The sequence below is a fragment of the Selaginella moellendorffii genome, unplaced genomic scaffold, assembly GCF_000143415.4.
Source record: "Selaginella moellendorffii unplaced genomic scaffold, v1.0 SELMOscaffold_96, whole genome shotgun sequence".
Taxonomy (NCBI): Eukaryota; Viridiplantae; Streptophyta; class Lycopodiopsida; order Selaginellales; family Selaginellaceae; genus Selaginella; species Selaginella moellendorffii.
In genome coordinates this window covers 205,889-230,291 of record NW_003314357.1, presented here as the reverse complement: position 1 = coordinate 230,291, position 24,403 = coordinate 205,889, and the positions used below count along the sequence as shown (strand labels likewise).

Genomic DNA, 24,403 nt, shown 5'->3' with positions numbered 1-24,403 from the left:
GAATAATAGGAGACCTCTTGTTATAAAAACGAGCTTGGAAAGTAAACACTGGATGAACCGGTGCCGAGTGAACCCCTTGATGATACTCCCGAAAGAAAGATGGAGGGGTCACTAACTTATTTGCACAAGGTCCCTCCGTTACTCGCACGACTCCTCATTTCCCGGATGCATCTCGGTGTCCAGACCTTCCACTGCAGCAGCACCCACAGGACGTTGCTGACGCCAAGGTCTCCACCTAGGAAATGGAGGTCGCCAATCCGGAAAACGACGGCAACGCCGATAAGTATGATCAACTTCATCACACGCCCAACAGCGAACATCACGGCCATGACCACATCCTTGCACTTGTCCTTGGCCTCGAGCAGCAGCAGCATCAACCTCCATTGGAACAAGACCATCACCCATAGGAAGTGGAGCAGAAGGACGTGCAGCGAGAAGTGGAAGAGGCGACGTCTTATAACGTTGTGCCAAGCGAAGAGCATCGTCAAGGGTGGCAGGAGCAAGTGCATGCACAAGTCCGACAAGATCTTGACGAAGTGCTGGCCACAACATTCCTAGCTTGATCCGCTCCGACATATTTGGCTCCGCATAAAGCAAAAGACTTCGGAAACGAACGCCAAATTGCATCACCGACTCAGATGGCCCTTGGCGAAGATGATGCAATTGTTGGAAAGCATCATCACAATCATCGGCATGTCCAAAGGCGCCTTTGAAGACGTCCGGGAGAACACTCCAATCCCCACGAGTGGCTGCGCTCAAACCATTGTACCACTGCAACGCCGTCCCTTGAAGACACGTGGGAAACTCACGCAACCGTCGAGCATCATCCCAAGAATGATATGTAGCAATCACCGTGAAGTGATCAAACCAATGGTACACATCATCCCCAGGATTCCCACGAAAGAACTTTGGCCGAACGCGAGGATTGGCACCAAGAGCAGGAGGAGTTGGACCACGTGCCGTGAATGCCGCCATCAATTGAGTTTGGTTGTTCAATTGCAAGCACATAGCATCAAGCAATTGGACCAACTACTGGTCGAGAGTCAAAGGAGGAGATTGTTGATCTGCCATAGAGACAAATGAAAAAGAAAGAGCAAAAGAAGAGAAATGACAAAAAGCTAGAAGAAAATGGTAGATCTAGACAATGCAAAAAGCTAGATCTAAACCAAAATCCTGAAAGGAAAGAACAAAAAGAAGGAAATGGAAAAAGCTAAATCTAGACAATGCAAAAGCTAGATCTAAACCAAAATCCCAAATCCAAGCACTTCTCAAGGACAATCAAAGGTGCCCCTTATCTCCACCAATGTGAGTGCTTGGAATAGTGCTTGGAATATGGAAGGGGAATATAGAAATATGCATATTAATTAGCCCAAAAACCATATAGGAGCGAGTGGTCTAGATTAAAACCAATCCGACGGCTACCAAAATCCCACTATACTAATATTAGTATACGGCATCGTAACCGTACACTTGGCCCTCACACATCCAAAAATAATAATTATATTAGAGATATAATGTTTGTATTAAGACAAAAAGCGGTACTAATGCTTTATGATAAAACTATGCATTCCAATTTAAAAATACAGTGAAGTTAAACTACACTAAGAAATTGAAGTAGTGAAGCTATACTTTGTTAATTTTTGAAGTGTTATAACAATTAGTAGTGAATTGGACTAATACATTACTGAAACTAAATAATTTAATGAAATTCCTAGCAATTATTTTGATACACAATTGTATACTCATGTTGGTTAGATGTAATTACTTTTAATTTTACCTGGCTATTTAATTTTCTTATTTCCTTTTCCTTTATGTCATCATCTTTGAAATGCCAAAAGTTTTGAAGAAAACCTTATTATTATAAATAACTCTTCAAGAGAGTAATTGCAAAAGGGATATTTTTACATAAATACACATAAAAGAAAAACAATTTGCAATACAAATCCATAAATCCTTGTTAGGATTAAGGATTTTCATAGAAAGATTAGGGTTTGTGAATTATTTATGGTCATATCAACCAACACATTATACTAAGAGTACAATATATCATACCTTAATTTTCTCATATATATATATATATATATATATATATATATATATATATATATAAAGTAAAATCCACAATGATGGACAACGATAAGCTCAGCAAGCTCCTCGTAATAAGGAACCCACAGTTTAAAGTTCCCATCAAGTAAGCATTGGCTAGATTGATCAGCTTTGTACCTTCTACTTCTCCAGCAATAGGTACTTTGTTAAGTAGTTCTTTTAAAGTTTATAAATAATTGTATGGAAAACATAAAATTACTTATAAAATTTCTCCATAAAATTATTTTAAGCATGGACAACTTCAAGAAGTGAGACCATATGAGTCTAAATTATTTTTAAAAATAAATACCAGTTATAAAAAGATTTAAATTATATAATAAATTATTAATTAAAAACATAGATCTATCACATTACTATGTAGATAATAATATTAACATATTTTATATATGATAATATATTTACAGTAATATAATAACATTTTATATATATATAAGTAAATTTATTTTGTATTTACATTTCTAAAAAATATACTTTGTTGTATAAAACATATCATTTTTGAGTAAAGTGTTATTTTTTTTCATTTTATCCACTCTACTTCATCATTCTCTTGTATTATAGATTAGATTGTTCAAACCTAGATTTTAAATTACATAAAACTTAAACTTATAAAATTAGATTTAACGTACTACTATATACATGAATAATTAAAATATATTTTATATTGCAAGAACCACTGCTTCATTCGAACTCTATGAAATTTTTGGCTTTATTAAATACTATAGAATGACATTATCTACATAAAATATAAAATATAAATCTCTTTTTAAGAAAATTATTATAAAAGAAACATATTTTCGATGGATGTTTTGGAAGACTAAAATTGATTTAGCAAACTATTCTTAGTTTTAAAGATACTAAAATTTAATGTTATTTTATTATATCTTCCTTCAGATGGAGCTTCGCTTTCTTCAACTTCTTTGATTCCTCTTACAGGTGGTTATGGAGCTGGGAGGCAATGCTCCATGCATAGTGGAAGATCTTGTCCCAGACTTGGAAGGTACAATCGCTAGGTTGGTCCACAGGGGATTCTATCAAAGCGGCCAGTCGTGCATTCACATGCAGCGTCTTTATGTGAGAGGTGGCCTTTACAAGGAGGTATCCGACACTTGTCTTTAAATTCTATCACATTCTTTGTTCTCAAATTGAGCCTTGATCTAACATATCTGGTGCTGGTTGTGTAGGTGAAGGACGCATTGATCACTGCTGTTAAGAAACTCAAAGGTGGAGATCCTTCCCAAGACGACACGTCCATTGGGCCCATGATATCTGAGTCGTCAGCAGCTACAGTGGAGAAGGGCGTGAACAAGGCAGTGAAGGCTGCCGCCAAACTTCTAGTTGGTGGTAAGCATAGGGGAGCTTTCATGGAGCCAATGATCCTGGAAGACACTCCCTTTGACACGGATGCAAGGAAGGGAGAGATTTTTGGTCTCGTGATCCTTCTCTACTCATACAAGTAAGCTCTTAAAGTTTCTTAGCTCCCGAAGTTCTTCTTTACTTCCTTTTTTTTTTTTCTCTAAACTAAAACGGTGGTGATTTCAAGGAAGCCGTGAAGGAAGCTAACAACACGCATTACGGTCTCCAAGCTGGCGTCTTTACGCGTACGAGGACAACTCGGCAATAATTTGTGGATAGACTGTACAAAAGCTCGAGCTCGAGCTTGATCAAAAGTAAGACGTGTTGCCTACATTGCGCATGACTAAAACTTTGGTTTCGAGCATGTTGTCCATTGCGTACTTGACACCCTCTTGTTGGATTCCAGAGTCTTTGATCCCACCATATGGCTGCCTACCAATGCGCATGCTTGGCAAATCGTTGAGGCAAACTCCTCCAGCCTGTGAGGATCAAATAATCATCAAACAATCGATCCATACTTTCTATATCTCAAACGCAAAGCTACCTCTATGTGCTCAAACGCATAGAAGGCCTTGTTGCTCTCTCGGTCTCTAGCACCATCAACCTTTTACCTTTAGGACGGAGAATGCTTGTCTATAAGCTCCTGGGAGAAGGTCCATAGCTTGGGAGCGAGCTCGGGTTCTCTGCCATAAGTGCTACAGTTGGATTTGTTGGAATCCACAAAGTATTGCCTGGTGACGTCCTTGAGGCTTGGATGTAAAGCTGTGTAGCACGATGATGATTCTGGCTGCTTTCTCCTCACCAATCTTCTCGCAAATATGCTATATTTAAAAGACCAAATAATTATGGAATAACGCCTTAAGAAAGGAAGGCAATATTTCCACCAACGAACGTAACCACTCGAGGAAAAATGCCCGTGCCCTGTCCAAAAGGAGACTCGGGCAACACCACAAAGTCGGCAAACTTTCCTGGCATCAGCGACCCAACCAAATCCTCCAATGCAGCTGCATACACAGCCGAGGATGTGTACGTGTGAATCCAAAAACAAGGACTGCATTTCAGCTTCTCATCTGTTTTCTCTTACCCTACCACTGCGTCCTATGCAGAAATCCTTTCCTCGGGAATCCAGGGATGACTCCAGCCTGAAGGTGTTCTCTCCACAGCTGTGCGGATCCCTCCAACTGGATTCACTGCTACCACCTTGAGACAAACCATTCACGTAATGCCGAAGAAAAAGTATTTGACAGGCTTACAGGCCAGTTGGATCCTAGAGCAACCACACTACCGTTTCCGACGAGGGACCGGAGGTTATAAGATCTGCGTGAGTGCTTCTCACCAAGTTTCTTCATGGCGTAGTAAGCATCATCTAGAAGTTTCTCTGGCTGTGCAAAAATATAGGGTTTTGCAATGGAGGCAAAATGCACTCATCTGCTTACTTGCATCGACACAGATATGGAGAACTTCCCAAATTTGAGGTGTGCTCCAGGTGAAAGGTGCTGTGCATGCTCTACCTGCAATCCCACAAGTTCAGTGATACAAACGTAGATTTGTTCATCATTACTCTCAATCGATGTCCTTGACGAGGATGTTTAGAAATAGCGTCAGTGTAAATTCCAAGTACATCATCGTATGCTGCATCACCAATTGCATGTACTGCTAACTGAAGTTCATGATTAAGCATTGGATCAAGGATCATGTAAGTACCTGTAATTTCAACTCAGAAGCAGCACTCACCGACTCGGAAAGCCAACTCAGATCGGCCACACAGAGGCCAAAATTGTTTGGATCGTCTTCGTAGTGCTGCGCCAGAAACTTTAATACCTCAGAAAAGCTAATATTTACGTGACACCTGGTGAAAGAGAGCTGTTCCCAAGCCCAGCGATCCATCGGCAAAAGAATACATAGAAATAAAAACCACAAATGCGTTTATCAAGGAGTGGCAGACTGGAGGAGTTTGCGAGTGGGTTTTTTGGTGTTGATCCTCACAATTTGGATAGTAACATGCATTGGCTAGATGCACAGGGTGACACTTACCATGTCAAGGGTTGAGGTTTCCCTTTTCTCTTTTCTCTTATTTTTCTTTTCTAAGCAAAGTGATTGTTTGTCTAGATGAAGAAGCTGGTGAAAGGCCTCAAGATGGAAACAAGTCATTGCAAGAGCAAATGAAAGCTCAAGATTGTGAGCTTGATGCGACAGCCACTAGAAGCTTTGATGTAAGTGCCACTTCAGAGATTGTCTTCTTTGCTAATGTTGCTTCTCTATGAGGGCCAGGAAGCTGCAAGTGTTGGGTTGTAGACCGTGGCACACCATGGTGTGCAGCAGCTAGCATGAATCACTAGTGTGGTTTAGGGAGTTTGTGTTGGGCCATGGCTATGCTCCAGTGACAATGTCGGCTTTGGGCAAGGTGGCAAACAATGCATTGATGTGCTCCACACTCCCTACTTGCACATACCCCACCAGCAATGCATTCCACGACACGAGTGAATCAATTGGAAAGATCAGGCTATTCTGCTCTAGTAATGCAGATTTCTAAGATGGAAATTGAGCTTCTTATTTATTTATATTTTAGTAAATATTTCATAATTATTTAATACTAAAAAGTAGTGTTTGTTTGTAATTCAAATATGTATAGTATATGACCGAGATGAGAATACATTATATATAATATACTTTTATAGTTTATCAAAAGACTACTTTAAGGGGGCCAATGGGGTTTCTTATGTTGTGATTTAACTTATAAACACAAACAAGTAAAAAGAAATATGACTTTGGATATCCTAAAGGAAGGTTGCCGATTAGGCTTTGCACAATGAGTGGAATAAGTAGAGATGCAATTATGTGTAAAACAAAGTACAAAGTGGGATGGGAAGGATATCCTAAGTTCCCCCTTTTATATCCTACATGCGTGGTCACTAATTATTCTGTGCACTCATGTAATTTCCTGACTCCAAAAGCCTGAGAGAAAATCCTAAATATAAAGTCTTAAGTGTGGTTTTTTTTTCCTGTTTTCCACTCCTGCACACTCAAGAGCAAAGTAGCATGACCCTACATAGATATCCTTAAATTTTTATGGTATCCATTTCTTTAATGATGAATCACTAGTCCTTGGTGGCTGCTGTAACATTTCCTTTCTTGGTGGTCTTCCTCTGCAGCACCATTTCCAATTTGATAAAGGTACCTGAGGTAATAGCAGCAGTGATCATGACTCCCAACTGGCCATCAGTGAGACGAGTGACACAGACATCTCAAACTTCATAATTCAGGTGTTGAAGAATATTCATAGCTCTTCTTAGATACTGCCACAGTTTCCTCCCTGCTCTAAAAGACATTTCAAATTCTTTTAAGGCTTGTTAATCTCAACCAGTAGATTTTGGCATATGCTTAGTTCCTAGCATTTGACATTATGAAACCAGCTTATTCATTTAAATATATAAGCACTAGCAAGAGAATCCAGCTCCATTTAAAATATTAATATTAAATATAAAATTTTTAACAGTTTATTTAAAATACTTTTTAAAAAATTGGTGTCCAACATCTACCTTTATTTAATAATATTATTAATAAATCACAAGTCAAGCCAAGTTGTAAGAACATGAAACATTCCTAGATCATATAGTTGTTTTTATAGTTAAAACTTAGAGCGTACAAAATCTAAGAATTTTAAACTTTATAACTAAAAGAATAAGTTCTAATTAGAAAATAATTTATAAAAATAAAATATGACCCATAATTAATAGCAAAGAAATGTTTAACAAAATTAAAGACATTTGACACTCATAGCATACGTTAGATTTATTTATTTATAAGTAAGTTGATACACCACATTATAATCATAATTTGTAATGGACTTATCAAAGATATATACCAATCACCTCAAATGAAAACAAATAAAAACAAACTAATTTTTTTAAAGTGATATGTTAAATATCTTAATATAAAAATTATAAAACATAAATAAACAACATCTATTGCAATTACTATAAAAAATAAAATTTAGTTTTCTTATAAATATATTTTAACATATGTCTTTTATAGCATAACGTGATAGTATCAAAGAATGTTATCGAATTTAAAAAAAAACAATATTAGATAAGAATAATAATATAGAGCAATCTATTGTATTAAGGCAATTATAATTAGTTCTCAGCTGTTAGATCTTAAGCATGTGCCTAGAATAAGTATTGGCTTTTACATTTAACATATGAGTATACGAGTTTCAGTTTCACTGGATGTTAATTTAAAAATTATAGTTTAATACAATTATATTTTCTATATTATTAATTTTCTGTCTAAGAAAGTTTTGTTAAATTTGATAACATTCTTTGATATGCTATAAGAGACACATGTTAGGATATATTAGAGCTCCTTGCCAAGAAATCCATGCCCGTCAATCATCGAGTCTATGTCTTTTCTTCAGGGACAAAACAATTGATATAAGCCATCACTACCCCCTTCTCTACGTGATGGAGTACTACGCAATTGAAAGGAGGGCAATTCCAGTCCGGACGATCGTCACCACCGGGGTTTGTGCCTGTGGTTTCCAAGCAAAAAGGTTGGTGCTGCTTACCATGTGCTAAGTGTTGGTGCTGGTCACCAACGCTTACGTAGCCCCCAGCCCAACCCAGAGTTTACAGCTTCCGTGGTGGCTCCAAAAGCCCGAGCCAACTTCCAGGTTTCCAAGATGGCCATGAGATGAGCATGGGAGGACTTTTCTATCTATGTTGGATGGTCTGATGCGAGAACAGTGGCTTGGAGCGAAGGTCGATCGAACATTAGTAAGTCGATAAAGGCTAACCTCAAGAGCAGGGAGCCAAGTTTGAGATGTGTCACCTGCGGCCCGTTTAGACTTGGATTTCCGGAGATAGTGGTGAGCAAGGCAAGGCTGGTAAGCCACTGTCAGACAGGCAGCGAAAAGGCGAGAGCGATTCCATAGACGAGCTCGTCCAGCAAATATTCATGCATGACACGTTAGTCAGGTAAGCCCCATCTTATAGCAAAGCTGTAAACGAAGGGGATCTGTCCTCACGAAAGCATCCATTGCTAGTTTTCACTGGAGCATGCCATGGATAGTTGTGCTCAAGGAAAGTTTTTGAGTTGTCTTGGTTCACAGCTTTTTATTGGACAATGCAGAAGTTCTAGCGTAGTCATGTAAAGAAGTAGAAAAGAAAAAAAATACCAGGACAAACTTTCCCCTGTCTTCCTGTTCGAGATCACTGGAGCTTCGATTTAAGGAACTCTCTCCACGCAGCGTCTGTTCCCTGGAGGCTGCCGAGTAGAATCTTTGCCAGCTCGTCTTCGTCATCCTCCTCGAAAGCAGTGATGAACCTGTCCCGGGATCCGTGCTCAGCTGCAGTGAAGAAGGCCGCTGGGAAGGCTGAAATGCGACGCAGCAGGTGCAGCGCAAGCAGGCGTCCAACACGCCCATTACCATCTTCAAACGGATGGATCTTCTCGAAGTCGATGATGAGCCTTGCGACCGTGGAGGCCCATTTGGCGATGCTCATCTTGCTCTTGCTGTGCTCCGCGATGCTTGCATTGAGACGGTCCAGGAACTTCCGCATCTTGACCTGGATGTCTCGGGGATGTGCGTAACTCTTTCCAGCAGAGGACATGGCACCATAACTGCGGAATGCCGAGACCGGTGTCAGCTGTAAAGCTTCGTGCAGTTGTAACAGCTGCAGGGTCGTGATGGGTGAGCTCTCCGGCCAGGACCTGATGACGGCAAGACCTCTCAAGAGCCCTGCGGATCGAGCAGGATCGTCCAAGCCATGGGACGTAGCAACTTTGATAGCTTGGGTGTCCCAGAAGGCCTCAAACCTGGAGTAGATTGGATAAGTACGTGGAGAGAGCTGCGACATAAGACATACCAGAAGCCTGCGTGGTTGGACGGTGTAAGCAGTGGTTCTGGCTCCTTCTCCTTGCCAGCTTTTCCCCTTGGTTTCCTCACTGCAATATAAGCAAACACTATACGAGGTTGAGAGATCGAAATGCATACCAGCACTTCGGACGAGATTCAGAGCCGCGCGCCGCCCATCCATGATACCAGCCGAGAGAAATTCACAAGTCCTGTGACCCTAGGAAGGTGCATTTCATGGAATCGTTGGAAATATGGCAATATCGATCTCCATACCTACACAGGCCGCGAGTTGCTCTTGGATCCTAGCTCTGCAGCAAGAAAAGGTAGCTGAGCGCTACACACCCGGGGCGAGAGGAGAAATCGATCGCTGACGCTGAGCCGGCCCGATCCAGCTAACAGGGAGCGATCTAGAGCAAGAAACTATGAAATTTCGTTGTGATCGACCGAAGCGCCTACCCTGCGCTGGCGCTGGATCAATCGTTCACCCCGCCAGCGCCATCGCCATCGCCATCGCCATCGCGCTCACGCCGTCGCCTCGCCAAGCCCTGAAGAATGAGCTTGCGCCGACAGCCAATTATCGCGTGCCGCGTGTCAAAGCCCGGGAAATTCAAATGTACCCCTTTTCAAACCTTGGCTGTATAAAAGGGGGCCCTTCTGGGTTGAGGCTAGGGCATATAGATGGGGCGATACGCGGAGAGGCCCTTCTGGAGGTGCGATGGCGACGGAGCCCCGGCGACGAGCAGCATGGTGGACGCCATTTGTGGGTACGTGAAGAGGTTCCAGGCCCTGGACGGCGATGCCAAAGCATGGGCGCTGGACGTGTACGGGCAGCGCGACGCTATGGCCGACTTCCTCTTCCAGGTGAACAAGCTGGAGCTGGAAGGCTTTGATACCCGGGACCAAACACTCCACGCCCTGGAGCAGCTCCACGAAGTGGTGGCTCCAGACGAGAGATTGGAACAAGTCCGCTGCCTGTCCCGAGCATTCAACGCATGGTGGCTCCAGGAGGAGAAGGCCGAGGAGGCTCCCAGCGTCAACAACTACAAGCTCAGGCAGTCACACGAGCTTCTTATGGAGCCGAGCAGGCCGGAGATCGCAGGCTTGTTTCGTTCCGGCAGCGAGGTTGCAATGACGATCACGAGCAGCGGAAGGCAGCACTTCTACGCGGATGCCTGGGCAATCCGGCCCAAGTTGTCCAAGTTGGTGAGCAAGACTAACGCGGATGTGGAGCGGCTCTTTGAGGAGGAGGCGACGACAAGGAGCTGCAAGACGGTGGAGCAGCTCCTGGTGCTGGCCTCGGACTTCTTCTACAAGTTTGAGTGCATCCATCCGTTTGTGGATGGGAATGGGCGATGCGGGAGGATGATGCTGGCCTACTTGCTTCGCAGCGTGGCTGTGTTCCCCAATGTCTTGTTCGCTGCTGGCGCTGGCCGCCAGCACGAGTTTGTAGACCGGGATGTCTACCTCAAGTGCTTCGAGAGTGCTCGCGAGGATGACCACGAGCCCAGGGACCTGACTGCTCTCATCATAGAGGGGGTCTACTTCGGTTGGCAGAGGTTCTTTGTGGCCCTCGAGTCGTGGCAGGGCCTCAAGTTGTAGCGACCTCATACTTACCTCTCGCCCTCGAGAGGTTGCTCGAGCTCGCTTTCCAGCTCTATTTTTTCCTGGAAAGACCACCTGCCTTCCTCGGCCGCGTGTCAATGAAGAAAGCGAGCGACCCAAACATACCTTTGGACTGCCTCCAGTACTAGATGCACCGATCCATCGTCAAGCTTTCTGCTCGGCCGAACAAAAACTCTATGAGGAAGCATGGCAAAAGCTCACTACGTGACCAGGAACAAAGGGAGGAAAGCTTTACCTGATCGAAGGAGGTGCTCGTCTTTGCGTGATCATCCCTGGAGCTTTGCATGCCCCAGATTCCAACGACGATCTCTCCACGACTTTGAGCTAAACGAAACGTCTCGAGGATGCCTGCCGCACAGATCCTAGAAGCTTGACGATCTCTGGAAGGAAAGGAAAACAACGACATATCGTCGCGCAATGCAGGCAGATCTTACTCGCGTGATTCCACCAGCGCAACCCTGGCGACATCGAAGAGCTTCACATTCTCGCCTCCAGCGATCCTCATCCACCCCGAACAAGAACAAGAGAGAGAAATTAAACCCCAGAAAGGGACACCCGCAGGAATCGAACGCGTAACGGGACTTGGTGCGCAAAGAATATTCGGCTCGTGATCCCCTTGTCATGTTGTATATATAAAACTATATACTACTCACTATATATTTAGAAATGTTAATTGCTTGCAGCTCATTGCAAATGCTCAGGAGAAAAGGCCAGAGCCTGAGGGACGTCTTAGGAGGGGATTTTTCTAATATGATGATGCCAAACATGTATCCCTTATAGCATAGTGTGATGGTATCAAAGAATGTTATCAAATTTAACAAAACTTTCTTATAATAATATAGAAAATTTAAATGTATTAAACTAGAAACTAGATAAATCCATCTAACATTATTAGTCTTAACATTATTAGGAGAAACTGATCAACCAGGGATGGCATAATGATCTTGAGGAAGAATCAATTCCCTCTCCAGCACTGTCCAACTTTTCTGCATACTCCATCGAAGCTCACATAGTTTAGTTTGAAATGCAAAATCAATGTCACTCTTAGGTGGAATGCTTTTTTTGGTACATGAGGTAAAATGGATCCATTGCAGCCCTCAAAGAAATAACACACCAAAGGAAGCTTGCTGCTCTAGAGCAAATGAACATCCTCAAGAAGTTGGAAATGTCCCAGAAAAGGTGGTAGAGCTACAACATGTGGATCAATGTGGTACCTACAAAATAGATAGCAATAAAAAGATAAGGACTTTACTGGAAAGAGTGTTTGCTCCAAAACAAAATACCTGTGAAGACCAAATTCAACATGTAAGTTAAATATACCCTTATAGGGGATAAATTGTTTATGTTGCAATATAGTAAGTCAATGTTAAAAAGGGGAATGGTCATTGTCAAAGAGGCCATCATTGGGACACCCAAACACTTTAGAACACCCGGAGGTGGTGTTTGATGTCGTGAAGGCAATAGATAAGGCCCAAGGGACTAAGTCCCTAGCGAATGATGGATAGAAAATGCTATCCAAATGTCTAAGGTTGCAAAGACAGAAGAAGTCCATCTATCCGAATCGGATAAAGCCAAAAATGGAATTTTGGCAAGGCTAGTGATGGGCATATAAAGGCCCATATGTAGCAACGTTAATCCTGGTGTGTGGGATTATAAGGTGAGCATACCTAGATTGAGAAACCACTCCCTAGACTGTCAGGTAGGTTCATCCTCAAGAATACTTACTAAGGCATGGTAGAAAGTGCAAAGCTATCCTCTTAGTTTGGAGGTGAATAACTGAAGGAAATGTGTGAAGCCAAAAGCAAGTAGTAAAGGGATAGAACCAAACCATGGGAATCAAAGAGCATAACCAAGGGTGGTTATGTAAGTTGGGAGTGGAAAATCAAGTGGGTGCTGTAAGGAACCGACTCCCCGAGGTGTCGTAGGCTAAAGGATCCCCGAAAGCATGACCGAAATGACAAAGAGTTCATCGGATAGGACCAAGTCGAAGATCGACTCCAAGACTGACTCTGAGATCGAGTCCGAGATAGAGTCCGGAATCGAGTCCGAGACCGAATCGGAGACCGAGTTCGAGACTGAGTTCAAGACCGAGTTCGAGACGGAGTCTGAGATCCAAATCGGGTCCGAGACCGAGTCCGAGGTCAAGTCTGAAGTCGAGTCCGAGATCGGGTCCAAGATTGAGTTCGAAATCGAGTCCGAGACCGAGTCCGAAGTTAGGTCCGAGATCGACTCTGAGACTAAGTCCAAATACTAATACAGCTCAAGGGGTGAAAGCCCAAAGCATGCATCTCCCAGGGGGGGGGGGGGGGGGCTGCAGGGGGTTCCAAAAGTATAGTAGGGATAGTGAGGTCCAGGAACCAGTCTTGAAGGAACTCTCCAGTGGTGCTTCCAAACTGACTTGAGGTTGAGACTGGGGCCGAGGGGCCTTGGGTGGGAGTGAGCATGGGCTTGGGTGGTGCCGGAGGGGCCACCCAGGGAAGTGCTCAAGAGCAGCTCCCACTCCCGAAAGGGAAACCAACTGCGGTGCTCTCGGCTCTTGTGGAGTGGTGCCCCACTTGAGTACCTTGTGACTCATTGGTCCTCACCCTTCCTAGGGGCTTGGGCCTTCCCTTCGGGATGGAAGTGGGGGGGGGGGGGGGGGTAGAGGTACCCATACCGGGCTGTTAGGCCACAGTGTTTCGCCCCGACGTCCCGAAGCAAGTGCTGCACCCAAGGCTTGGGATTTAGAGGGTCCTATGATCAAGTCTTGTTGTACCAAGGGGTGTTAGGAACCTGGAGGCTTGATGTGCTTGGCTACTTGTGCCTGCGGGGAGTGTAGCCGAACCTTAAGTCCAGTCTAACCCGGGGAGGGGAATTAGGAGAGATTTGGGAATCCATAGATGGATGGCTAACACTCCGTTGTTCGTGCAGTGAGTAGTTGAAACCAAGTAGAACCAAGTAGGAGCTGGTACCATAGGCGAGAACCTTGGCGAGGGAACTTAGCACAAGCCAAGGCAGTGTTGGTCGGATAGACAAGGTAAGCTGGCAAATCGGAAAGGAAAAATTTGTGGCTTACAATTTGGTATCGGAGCCTTTTCCTCAGTTCTAGCGAAAGATAGAGGTGAATTGCTGGGAGATGGCAAAGGCAGGGCATAAGCAAACCCAGGTGGAGACGGAACCTCCACTAGAGTTGGAGCCTCCGGTTGAACAAGAGGCTATGGATGAGGAATCCATGCATGAGGAGGACTCCAGTGAGGAAACTTCCAAACAGGAGTCCGGTGGTGAGGTTCGGTCGTCCGAGGCTCCAAGGCTAGAAGGACAATTGGCGCAGACCAATGCCCTATTGGAGACTCTCGTACGCAAGCTAAAGCGTGACGAGAAGCGAAAGAAAAAGCGAAAGACTGCGGATGCTAGCAGCGTAGAAGGTGTGGACCCTTCAGTAGGGACTGAGGCAAAACTAGACAAGGTTGAACACACCGAAGTGGAATCAGTCCCTCAGGCAGTACCCAAGTACAAACCAAAGCCCCCACCGGTCTTCAAGGGAGTGAATGACTATAAGGTGGTGAAGGATTGGTTTTACGATATGGAGGATTACTTCCGAGCGTTGCGGTTACTGAGCTCGGAGAAGGTCCCATGTGCAAAACCATACTTGGCAGATAATGCCAAGTCTTGATGGAGAACGACAGAGGTCAACGAAGGACCGATGGCCACTTGGGAAATGATGAAGGCAAGGATCCACGTGACTTACGTTCCTCCGAATGCTACTCTACATCTAAGGGACAAGCTGAGTAGGCTGAAGCAGACTGGAACCATTCAGGAGTATGTGAATGGGTTTATGGCAAAGAGGATACTTGTCACGGACATGGGGGATATGGATGCGTTCCATGCCTTCATATCAGGTTTGCAAACCTGGGCTCGCGGTGAAGTGATGCGGTGGAACCCAACCAATTACAAGGAAGCGTTGGATGTGGTCATCAAGGTGCATTTCAACGATAACCTACGAAAGGGGAACATGACGGGGTCGGGATCCACGTTTAGCAAAGGGGCCAAACCAAAGGGAACGTTTAGCAGAGGGAAATTCAAGAAGAGTTTCTCTAAGAATGAGTCCTCGGGGTTCTGGAAAGGCAAATCCGGTGGCCAGCGAGCGAGTACATGGGGGAGTCAAGCGAAAAGAGACAAACCCACGGATAAGAAGGTCAAGTCGTATAGTAGCATGGGAAACAACGTATGCTACAACTGCGGTGAAGCGGGGCACTTTTCGAGGGACTGTCCCTACCCGAAGAAGGCCAGAGCCAATATAGCCATCAAGTCGGGTGAAGTCCAAATTGAGGTATGTGATCCAGTCCCTAACTCAAAGTTACTCATTACACGAGCAACTTTGGTAGAGAGTCGTTCGCGACATCTACTAGCCCTCCGAGGGAAGCTCGGAGGTAGCTTTGTTAAGATCCTTATTGACACGGGTGCTTCGGATAATTTTGTGGCTGCAGACATAGTCCGGCAAGTCGGACTAACGGTGCAGCGGCTAGGCGAACCAAGGACTATAGAGTTTGTTCAAGGTAGCCAAAGCACCGATGAGGTACTTCGACAAGCGAGAGTCGAAGTAGGGACATGGAAAGTAGACATGGATTTCACCGTGTTGGACATGGCGGGATTTGATGTGATCTTCGGAATGGATTAATTCAATCGGTTCGTGGTAGCCTTGCATGGACAAGGTAGGAACCTTGTGGTACTGGCGAATGCCCAAGGAAGAAGATCTAGGGTGGAGGCCAAAGAGTCCTGCTTAAACCTGGTGTCCACGAGAGGACAACTCACTAAAGGAACTAAGGCAGCCTTTTTGTGCTTACTCTCGGTGAAGAGTGACAAAAAGACAAGAACGAAAGAAGTACCTTTAGTGATCCAGCGGGTGTTGGACGATTCCAGGATACCATGCCGGAGGAGCTACCGGCGGGGTTGCCCCCCGCACGACCAATAGAACATAAGATTGAGTTGGTCGAGGGTGTAGAGGCAGTGGTTCGTCCCCCTTATCGTTTGAACAAAAAAGAACTCAAGGAGCTCAAGTGCCAACTAGAGGAGTTGGTAGACAAAGGGTATGTTAGGTTGAGCAAGTCGCCGTATGGGGCACCGGTGTTATTTGTGAAAAAGAAAGATAGATCTATACGCATGTGCATAGATTATCGGTTGCTCAACAAGTATACAAAGAAGAGCAAGTACCCTTTGCCCCGGATTGAGGACCTGTTCGATAGGTTGGGAAAGGCAAAATACTTCTCAAGGATTGACCTAAGGTTAGGATACTACCAAATCAGGGTAGCCGAGGAAGATGTCGAGAAGACAACCTGTTGAACGAGGTATGGGAGCTTTGAGTTTTTGGTGATGCCCTTTGGGCTGTGCAATGCACCGGCAACGTTTTCGGCGTTGATGAACCATATCTTTGTACCCTATCTGGATCACTTCGTGGTCGTCTATATTGACGACATTCTGATCTATAGCGAGACGCTAGAGGAGCATGCTGAACACTTGGCGAAGGTGTTTGAGAAACTAAGGGAACACAAACTGTATGCTAAAGAGAGCAAATGTGACTTTGCTCAACAAGAGGTAAAGTTTCTTAGGCATGTGGTGGGCCAGGACGGGCTCAAGGTGGACCCAGAGAAGGTCCAAGCGATCCAGGAATGGGAGGGACCATCGAATGTACATGAGTTGAGGGCGTTCTTGGGGCTATGCAATTACTACCGAAAGTTTATCAGACACTATTCGAGAGTAGCCTTGCCCTTAACGGACCAAACAGGAAAAGGGAAGATGGTATGGACAGCAGAATGCGAGGCAGCATTCGTCCACCTCAAAGAGAAGTTGAGGAAGGCTCCCGTGTTGGCATTACCAGACTTTGGTAAAGACTTTGAGGTAGAAACGGATGCTTCGGACTTTGCGTTGGGCGCAGTTTTGAAGCAAGACAACCATCCAGTAGCGTTCTTCTCGAAGAAGTTGGACAAGGTTCAACGGAAGTGGCCTGCCCACGAGAAGGAATTGTTTGCGGTGGTCAACGCGCTCAAGGAGTGGCGACACTACCTTGGGAGACACTTCAAGGTTTACACAGACAATGTGGCAATGAAACACTTCTTGTCACAACCCGACCTAAGAGGGAAACAGGGTCGGTGGGCCAATGCCTTGGCCAAGTTTGATTGCGAGATCCTATACAAGCCTGGGAAAAGCAACATCGTGGCAGATGCACTAAGTCGAAAAGCGAGCTTGAGGTTGGCAATATCCAGCGCGACAACAACCTTTTGGGACGATGTGCGGACAGCATATGAGAACGATGGTCTAGCACAAGAAGTGTTGCTGAGGAATCTAGAGGCACGGGAAGCTCACTAGAGAGGTGAACTGCCAATGGAAGAGAAAACAGGCTATACAGAACGCAATGGACTCATCTATTACAAGCAAACGAGGGTGTATGTTCCAAAAGGGGAACTAAGGAAGGTGGCCTTAGAAGAGTGTCATGACGGACCTCTTGCGGGACACGGCGGAGTGCCTAAGACGATGGGCTTACTCAAGAGGAAGTACCATTGGCCAAATATGGCTAAGGACGTCCAAGACTATGTAAAGACATGTCCAACATGTCAGCAGGTCAAAGCCGTGACTAAGGCTAGTGGGGGCTTGTTGCAAAGCATCCCAATTCCAGATCATCCGTGGAAATGTCTTACGATGGACTTCATCACAGGACTCCCCCCAAGCGAGGGGTTTGATGCGATATTCGTGGTGGTGGACCAATTTTCGAAAATGGCACATTTCATACCCACCACAACGGAAGTGGATGCGGAAGGTATGGCGAAGCTATTCTTCGAACAAGTGGTTCGAGTGCGGGGAAGGCCGGAAGAGATTATCTTAGATTGAGATAAGATCTTCACAAGTAGGTTCTGGAGGACTCTCCTAGAACAGTATCGCACCAAGTTGAAATTCAGCACAGCCTATCACCCACAGACAGGTATTGGGTATTAAGTCAAGTGTGATGGCACTAACACTTCTTGACAGACGGACAAACAGAAAGGGTGAATAGGCAGCTGGAGGATTATTTGCGATGCTATGTCTCGGGAGACCAGACCGATTGGGTAAGTCATTTGGGACTATTTGGGCGAGCTATTGAAGGTCCTGTGGAACTCGGCATAGCCGAGTATCATGGAGAGCTACCCACAGTGGAGGCATTCACGGCGGAAAGACTCAACATTTGGAATTTAGTGAGGGATTCCTTGGAACGGGCTCAACAAAGGCAAACCAAATACGTGAACTAGAAGCGCCGGGACGTGGAGTTCCAAGCTGGGGAGAAGGTGTGGCTGAACACAAAGAACCTCAGGCTACCAAGTGGGATCAGCCGAAAGTTGACCCAAAGGTAAAAATGCATGTATTCCTGTAAATGAATTGATCTTGAGTTCCTTAAGCAGGTTCGCGGGGCCTTACAAGATTGAGGCACGAATTTGTAAAGTGGCTTACCGACTCCGACTTCCTCGAGAGATGTGAAAGATGCACCCAGTGTTCCACATGAACTTACTCAAGCCGTACTTTGAGGATCCGCTTCGCAAGGACCTTTACCTGAGGTTATCCAAGGGGAAGAGGAATATGAAGTCGAGGCGATCCTCAATGCGCGCAAGAGCAAGCAACAAGGACGCGAGGTGAGAGAGTTCCATGTGAAGTGGAAAGGATTTCCACACTGCGAGGCAACATGGGAGCCGGAGGAGAACCTAGCGAACACGCGAGATCTAGTGGAGGAATTTCTGCAAGGCAGAACTCTATGTACTTATGCAAAGTTCAATTAAAATATCAATTTGCAAAGTTGAGCAAGTGGCATATGTAGGGAACCGAAGGCGTGCCGAAGGTAAGCTAATTAGCATGGGTTAGCTAGGTTGACTATGCGTAGGGCACTACGCCCAACTCCCCGTGGGGATGTCAAATCCGTAGACGTATTCTACGGAGGTTGGGTTCAAGTCCCAACCCCCTAGTAAAGCAAGGCTGGGTTCAAGTCCCGACCCCATACTAGGGCGTGGTGAGGTGAGGAGTATAGGGACACCTATACTCCGTTGTCATGGGCTCTTGGCCGGGGAGTTTAACTTAGGCACACTGCTAAGTGGGGGGATGCCCCCGGAGACATGGTCAACAAGTCATAGGATATAAAGAGACGTTCGATGTGGGTATCGAACTTCTTCTATGGGTGGTGGAGTTGTAAGGAACCGACTCCCCGAGGTGTTGTAGGCTAAAGGATCCCCGAAAGCATGACCGAAATGACAAAGAGTTCATCGGATGGGACCAAGTCGAAGATTGAGTCCAAGACCGACTCTGAGACCGAGTCCAAGATAGAGTTCGGAATCGAGTTTGAGACCGAATCGAAGACCGAGTTCGAGACCAAGTTTGAGACCGAGTTTGAGACGGAGTCCGAGATCCAAATTGGGTCCGAGACCGAGTCCGAGGTCGAGTCCGAAGTCGAGTCCGAGATCGGGTCCGAGATCGAGTCCGAAATCGAGTCTGAGACCGAGTCCAAAGTCGGGTCCGAGATCGAGTCCGAGATCGAGTCCGAGATCGATTCTGAGACTAAGTCCAAATACTAATACAGCTCAAGGGGTGAAAGCCCAAAGCGTGCGTCTCCCAGGGGGGGGGGGGGGGGCTGCAGGGGGTTCCAAAAGTATAGTAGGGATAGTGAGGTCCAGGAATCAGTCTTGAAGAAACTCTCCAGTGGTGCTTCTAAACTGACTTGAGGTTGAGACTGGGGCCGAGGGGCCTTGGGTGGGAGTGAGCATGGGCTTGGGTGGTGCCGGGGGCCCTCCCTGGGGCCACCCAGGGAAGTGCTCAAGAGCAGCTCCCACTCCCGAAAGGGAAACTGACTGCAGTGCTCCCGGCTCTTGTGGAGTGGTGCCCCACTTGAGTACCTTATGGCTCATCGGTCCTTGCCCTTCCTAGGGGCTTGGGCCTTCCCTTCGGGATGGAAGTGGGGGGGGTACCCATACCGGGCTGTTAGGCCACGATGTTTCGCCCCGACATCCCGAAGCAAGTGCTGCACCCAAGGCTTGGGATTTAGAGGGTCCCATGATCAAGTCTTGTTGTACCAAGGGGTGTTAGGAACTTGGAGGCTTGGTGTGCTTGGCTGCTTGTGCCTGCGGGGAGTGTAGCCGAACCTTAAGTCCAGTCTAACCCAGGGAGGGGAATTGGGAGAGATTTGAGAATCCGTAGATGGATGGCTAACACTCCGTTGCTCGTGCAGTGAGTAGTTGAAACCAAGTAGAACCAAGTAGGAGCTGGTACCATAGGCGAGAACCTTGGCAAGGGAACTTAGCACAAGCTAAGGCAGTGTTGGTCGGATAGACAAGGTAAGTTGGCAAATCGGAAAGGAAAAATTTGTGGCTTACAGGTGCTCGAGTATGTTGTTACTAGCAATCGTGGTGTCATGAAGAGTCTAAAGCATGGAATTGTATATGCTAGACCATATGGCAATTGGAAAGCTTATGAAAGGAGATGCTTTAGCAAGCTAAGGGACAAAGTTCCTTCAAGTTCCCAAAGACGATTCTAGGTAGCTTAGTACCTAGAAAGCCAAGCGTAAATGGTTCCTGGAGCACGCAAAATCAAAGTGGCGCAGCAGAAGCGTGGTCTTGAAGCTGGCCATGAGGCGAGGCTATCAAGGTTGGGGAGGTAGTTCCCGAGTGTTCAAAGAGAGGGCTTTGAATGAAAGTCGATGGTTAAGGACTTTCATGCTTATGCATGAACCATGTTATGGTGGCCGGATGACTTGCTACGTGAGATTGGCAAGTCAGGGGAACAAATCCCCTAGTTGAAGGTGCTAACTTCAAAAGGGGTGGCCTATGGGGCCGAGCATGGAGGAGTCCATGCATGATCACAGACTTGTCAAGTGAGAGGACTTGGTAGTGTAGAGGAACTAGGTTTCTAAGTTGTGATCTATAGCACACTTTAACTATAAGTTGGTGCACCGATGTGGGGAGTCACACCAGGCATCTTGGATGATGCCTTCCGTAAATGCATATACGGAGGTTGGGTTCGAGTCCCAACCCTCTAGTGCTTAGGTTCAAGTCCCAAATCACTAGGGCATGGTGATGGTTTGGAATATGAAGACACTCATATTTCAGTGGTCATGGACTCTTAATGAGGAGATTGGCTTGGGCACACCGCCAAGCGGGGGATGCTCCGGAGTCGTGATGCACAGTTACATTGCTTAGAGTGAAAGCTCGGCATATCTAACTTGAACACTTTGGTGCAAAAGGCACCAAGGACGTGGTGAATGAGATGGGGACACTTAGTCTCAGTTGTTATGGATCCTTGGCTGGAAGGGTTGGCTTGGGTGCACCGCCAAGTGTGGGGGATGCCCCCGGGGTCATAGTCAAGGTTCTGGAAGACCTAGTTCTATTGGTAGACCTATTAAGGGGTCAAGATGAGATTCCCTGACTCTACTTGAGTCATCCAACATTTTGGACTTTGCTAATCCAACAACCTGCGAGGTCTTAGTCTTAGAGGTGCCAACTCACTAGAATACAATTTTTTGTATTCATGTCCTACTCACAAGAACAATCTTTGCAAGTGTTACTCTGACACTTGATGATTTTCTTGGGGCTAACCTTTGCCCCTTAGGACTACTTGTCTATGTAATGAGAATAGCAACTCATCTTTAAGTACACCCCAACTCCTTGGGTTGTTCCAGCATTTATTAAAGGTAGCCCTGGCTACCATTTCAAGGACTGGTGTCCTCTTTTGTATTTGACCTCCCACAGTCAACAATTCCGATCTCAAATTTATGAGTACCAGCCTCAACTATATAAGGGTAATCTTGTGACTCCTTTATTGTTTTGGAGTCTGCATTTTTCCCGTGATCCCAACTATAGTTGTTTACCACAATTACATTAGCTCGTTTGCTGCGTCAGACGCTCATCTGGATCACATCCTCAACTCTCTAAGGAAACCCTTGTACTGTTCCCAAGATCCCAAAGTCGTTCCCTTACTAGCCCTTTTCCATCCACTACATCGTGCCCAAGTTCACGCATGAACTTGAGTGGAGAGCCATGTCCTCTCAACATGCTACTCTTCAAGGATAGGCCCACTCCTAGGACCTTTTGATGCCAATATCAATGGTGATATACTTCAGCACCAATAAAAGTCGGACTAAGGAACAACTCCAATACCAAGTTGTAAGCAACTAAATTTTCCATTCTACTTTAGTCACTTAACCACACCTCTGACCACTTGTAGGAGTCTCATTCACAACCTCCTTAAGTCCAATTCCGGACTTGGGACTTGCTAGTCCCGAAAATGGCATCCATGCCACTCAACCCTTGCACTTGGTCCAAGTGCTCTTTATCTCTCTGGAGTCTACATCTTTCCTGTGATCCCAACTGTAGTTGTTTACCACAACCACATCAGCTAGTTTGCTAAGTCAAACGCTCATCTAGATCACATCCTCAACTCTCCGAGGAAACCCTTGTACTGTTCCCAAGATCCCAAAGTCGTTCCCTTACTAGCCCTTTTCCATCCACCACATCGTGCCCAAGTTCACGCATGAACTTGAGTGGAGAGCCATGTCCTCTCAACATGCTACTCTTCAAGGATAGGCCCACTCCTAGGACCTTTTGATGCCAATATCAATGGTGATATACTTCAGCACCAATAAAAGTCGGACTAAGGAACAGCTCCAATACCAAGTTGTAAGCGACTAAATTTTCCATTCTACTTTAGTCACTTAACCACACCTCTGACCACTTGTAGGAGTCTCATTCACAACCTCCTCCGGACTTGGGACTTGCTAGTCCCGAAAATGGCATCCATGCCACTCAACCCTTGCACTTGGTCCAAGTGCTCTTTATCTCTCTGGAGTCTACATCTTTCCTGTGATCCCAACTGTAGTTGTTTACCACAACCACATCAGCTAGTTTGCTAAGTCAAACGCTCATCTAGATCACATCCTCAACTCTCCGAGGAAACCCTTGTACTGTTCCCAAGATCCCAAAGTCGTTCCCTTACTAGCCCTTTTCCATCCACCACATCGTGCCCAAGTTCATGCATGAACTTGAGTGGAGAGCCATGTCCTCTCAACATGCTACTCTTCAAGGATAGGCCCACTCCTAGGACCTTTTGATGCTAATATCAATGGTGATATACTTCAGCACCAATAAAAGTCGGACTAAGGAACAGCTCCAATACCAAGTTGTAAGCGACTAAATTTTCCATTCTACTTTAGTCACTTAACCACACCTCTAACCACTTGTAGGAGTCTCATTCACAACCTCCTCCGGACTTGGGACTTGCTAGTCCCGAAAATGGCATCCATGCCACTCAACCCTTGCACTTGGTCCAAGTGCTCTACGTGTCCAGTCCCAAGACCGATACCCAAAGGTACCACTGACATATTGGCCCGTTACGCTAAGGCCATGCCCATTCACTGTTGCCGCACTGGTGGTCCAATACCACTTGCATCACAATCTCGTCTCTCCAAGACTAGGTTGTCCATCCACGAGTGGCTTTCGCTTCGGCCACTACCATGTGGCACCCTTCCGGCTCCACTTCGGGGGCTAGGGATTTTGTGTCTCACAACTCCACCACCCATAGACGAAGTTCGATGTCCTCATCGAACGGTAAACCCTTTAATAAAGTAACACCCACAGGTATTACCATTTCCATCCTTGACACCCAACCAATATTTGTCTATGGTTTGACCCCGAAGGCTCACCATGCCTTGTCCATCCTCTAAGGAGCATAGTCTCTCCAACCTGGAGACTCACTCAACCACCAGGGGTGGTTTGCTCCCTTTTATTGGTTCAGTTTTCACTAAACCCGTTAAAGACACCCTCTCTAACTCAATTCTACTATTCATTCTTGAGTAGTCTCAGATTCCATTGAACCTTTGAACTTTGGAACTTTTAATTTTGACTTTTCAGAGTCAATTTCCTAGGTGTCTCCGACACCTTACATTGCACATGGTGCAACTCCACTTCCCTATCCTAGGAAGTTCTTTACTTGAGGGTACTATCATCCTCTCTTCGATATCGTGCCACCTTTGGCACTAAGTTCCAGTTATCATAATTGGTGCTAGGGCTGCCCACGGCCCTATTATTTGGCTACCTTACCGTTCCCCCCTTTGGAGCATCCACTTTCACCAAATCGGAGCGGTTGGGAATCCATCCTTAGGGAAATATTGCCTTTCCCACAATCCGTTAGCACCCAACACGTTAGTGTTCTCGGCCTAACTTTGCCATTTGGTTTTTTTCCCATGATTCCCATGGCTTTTTTCTTAGCCAGTAGTCTTTTGCTCCTATCCTTGATTGTTGCACCTAGCAACATAGGATTCGCTACCTCTATTTTCAAGGTTTCCTTTCGATTCCATGGCAAACACTTTGTTTTGCCAAGTCCAAAGGGTGTTCACCTCTAGTACGTCTCTTTAACATTTTCTACTGTGGGCTCTATCCATGGCCTAACTTTTTGAGACCCTCCCTTGGATCTTTTATAGAGACTACT

General features: G+C 45.7%; 2 protein-coding genes across 4 annotated transcripts; both read right to left on the bottom strand.

The window, feature by feature from the left end:
• Positions 1 to 4,317: 4,317 nt before the first annotated feature.
• On the bottom strand, positions 4,318 to 5,362 carry LOC9650432. Its single transcript, XM_024663068.1, has 5 exons — positions 5,309 to 5,362; positions 5,164 to 5,259; positions 4,896 to 4,970; positions 4,672 to 4,841; positions 4,318 to 4,510 (listed from the first exon to the last, which is right to left on the bottom strand). The coding sequence occupies exons 1-5, from the start codon at positions 5,360 to 5,362 to the stop codon at positions 4,318 to 4,320; spliced, it is 588 nt and encodes a 195-aa protein (XP_024518836.1).
• A 5,645-nt stretch (positions 5,363 to 11,007) lies between these two features.
• Positions 11,008 to 11,464, bottom strand: LOC112342007. 3 transcript variants are annotated; one of them, XM_024663097.1, is made up of 3 exons: positions 11,374 to 11,464; positions 11,175 to 11,319; positions 11,008 to 11,092 (listed from the first exon to the last, which is right to left on the bottom strand). In XM_024663097.1, exons 1-3 carry the CDS (start codon positions 11,442 to 11,444, stop codon positions 11,084 to 11,086), a joined length of 225 nt encoding a protein of 74 aa, XP_024518865.1. In that variant the 5' UTR covers positions 11,445 to 11,464; the 3' UTR covers positions 11,008 to 11,083. The 3 variants fall into 3 exon arrangements, with proteins under 3 accessions (XP_024518865.1, XP_024518864.1, XP_024518863.1); XM_024663096.1 differs by having other exon boundaries at positions 11,045 to 11,113; XM_024663095.1 differs by having other exon boundaries at positions 11,051 to 11,319.
• Positions 11,465 to 24,403: the final 12,939 nt, after the last annotated feature.

What these genes read in the sequence shown, in the direction of transcription:
- LOC9650432 (XM_024663068.1), bottom strand. Translation starts at nt 5,362, where the DNA reads ATGTATTCTTTTGCCGATGGATCGCTGGGCTTGGGAACAGCTCTCTTT. An exon ending in CCATATCTGTGTCGATGCAA is followed by an intron (nt 4,842 to 4,895) that starts GTAAGCAGATGA and finishes ATTTTTGCACAG; the next exon opens with CCAGAGAAACTTCTAGATGA. An exon ending in TCTTCGGCATTACGTGAATG is followed by an intron (nt 4,511 to 4,671) that starts GTTTGTCTCAAG and finishes GCTGAAATGCAG; the next exon opens with TCCTTGTTTTTGGATTCACA.
- LOC112342007 (XM_024663095.1), bottom strand. Translation starts at nt 11,444, where the DNA reads ATGAGGATCGCTGGAGGCGAGAATGTGAAGCTCTTCGATGTCGCCAGG. An exon ending in GCGCTGGTGGAATCACGCGA is followed by an intron (nt 11,320 to 11,373) that starts GTAAGATCTGCC and finishes CTTTCCTTCCAG; the next exon opens with AGATCGTCAAGCTTCTAGGA.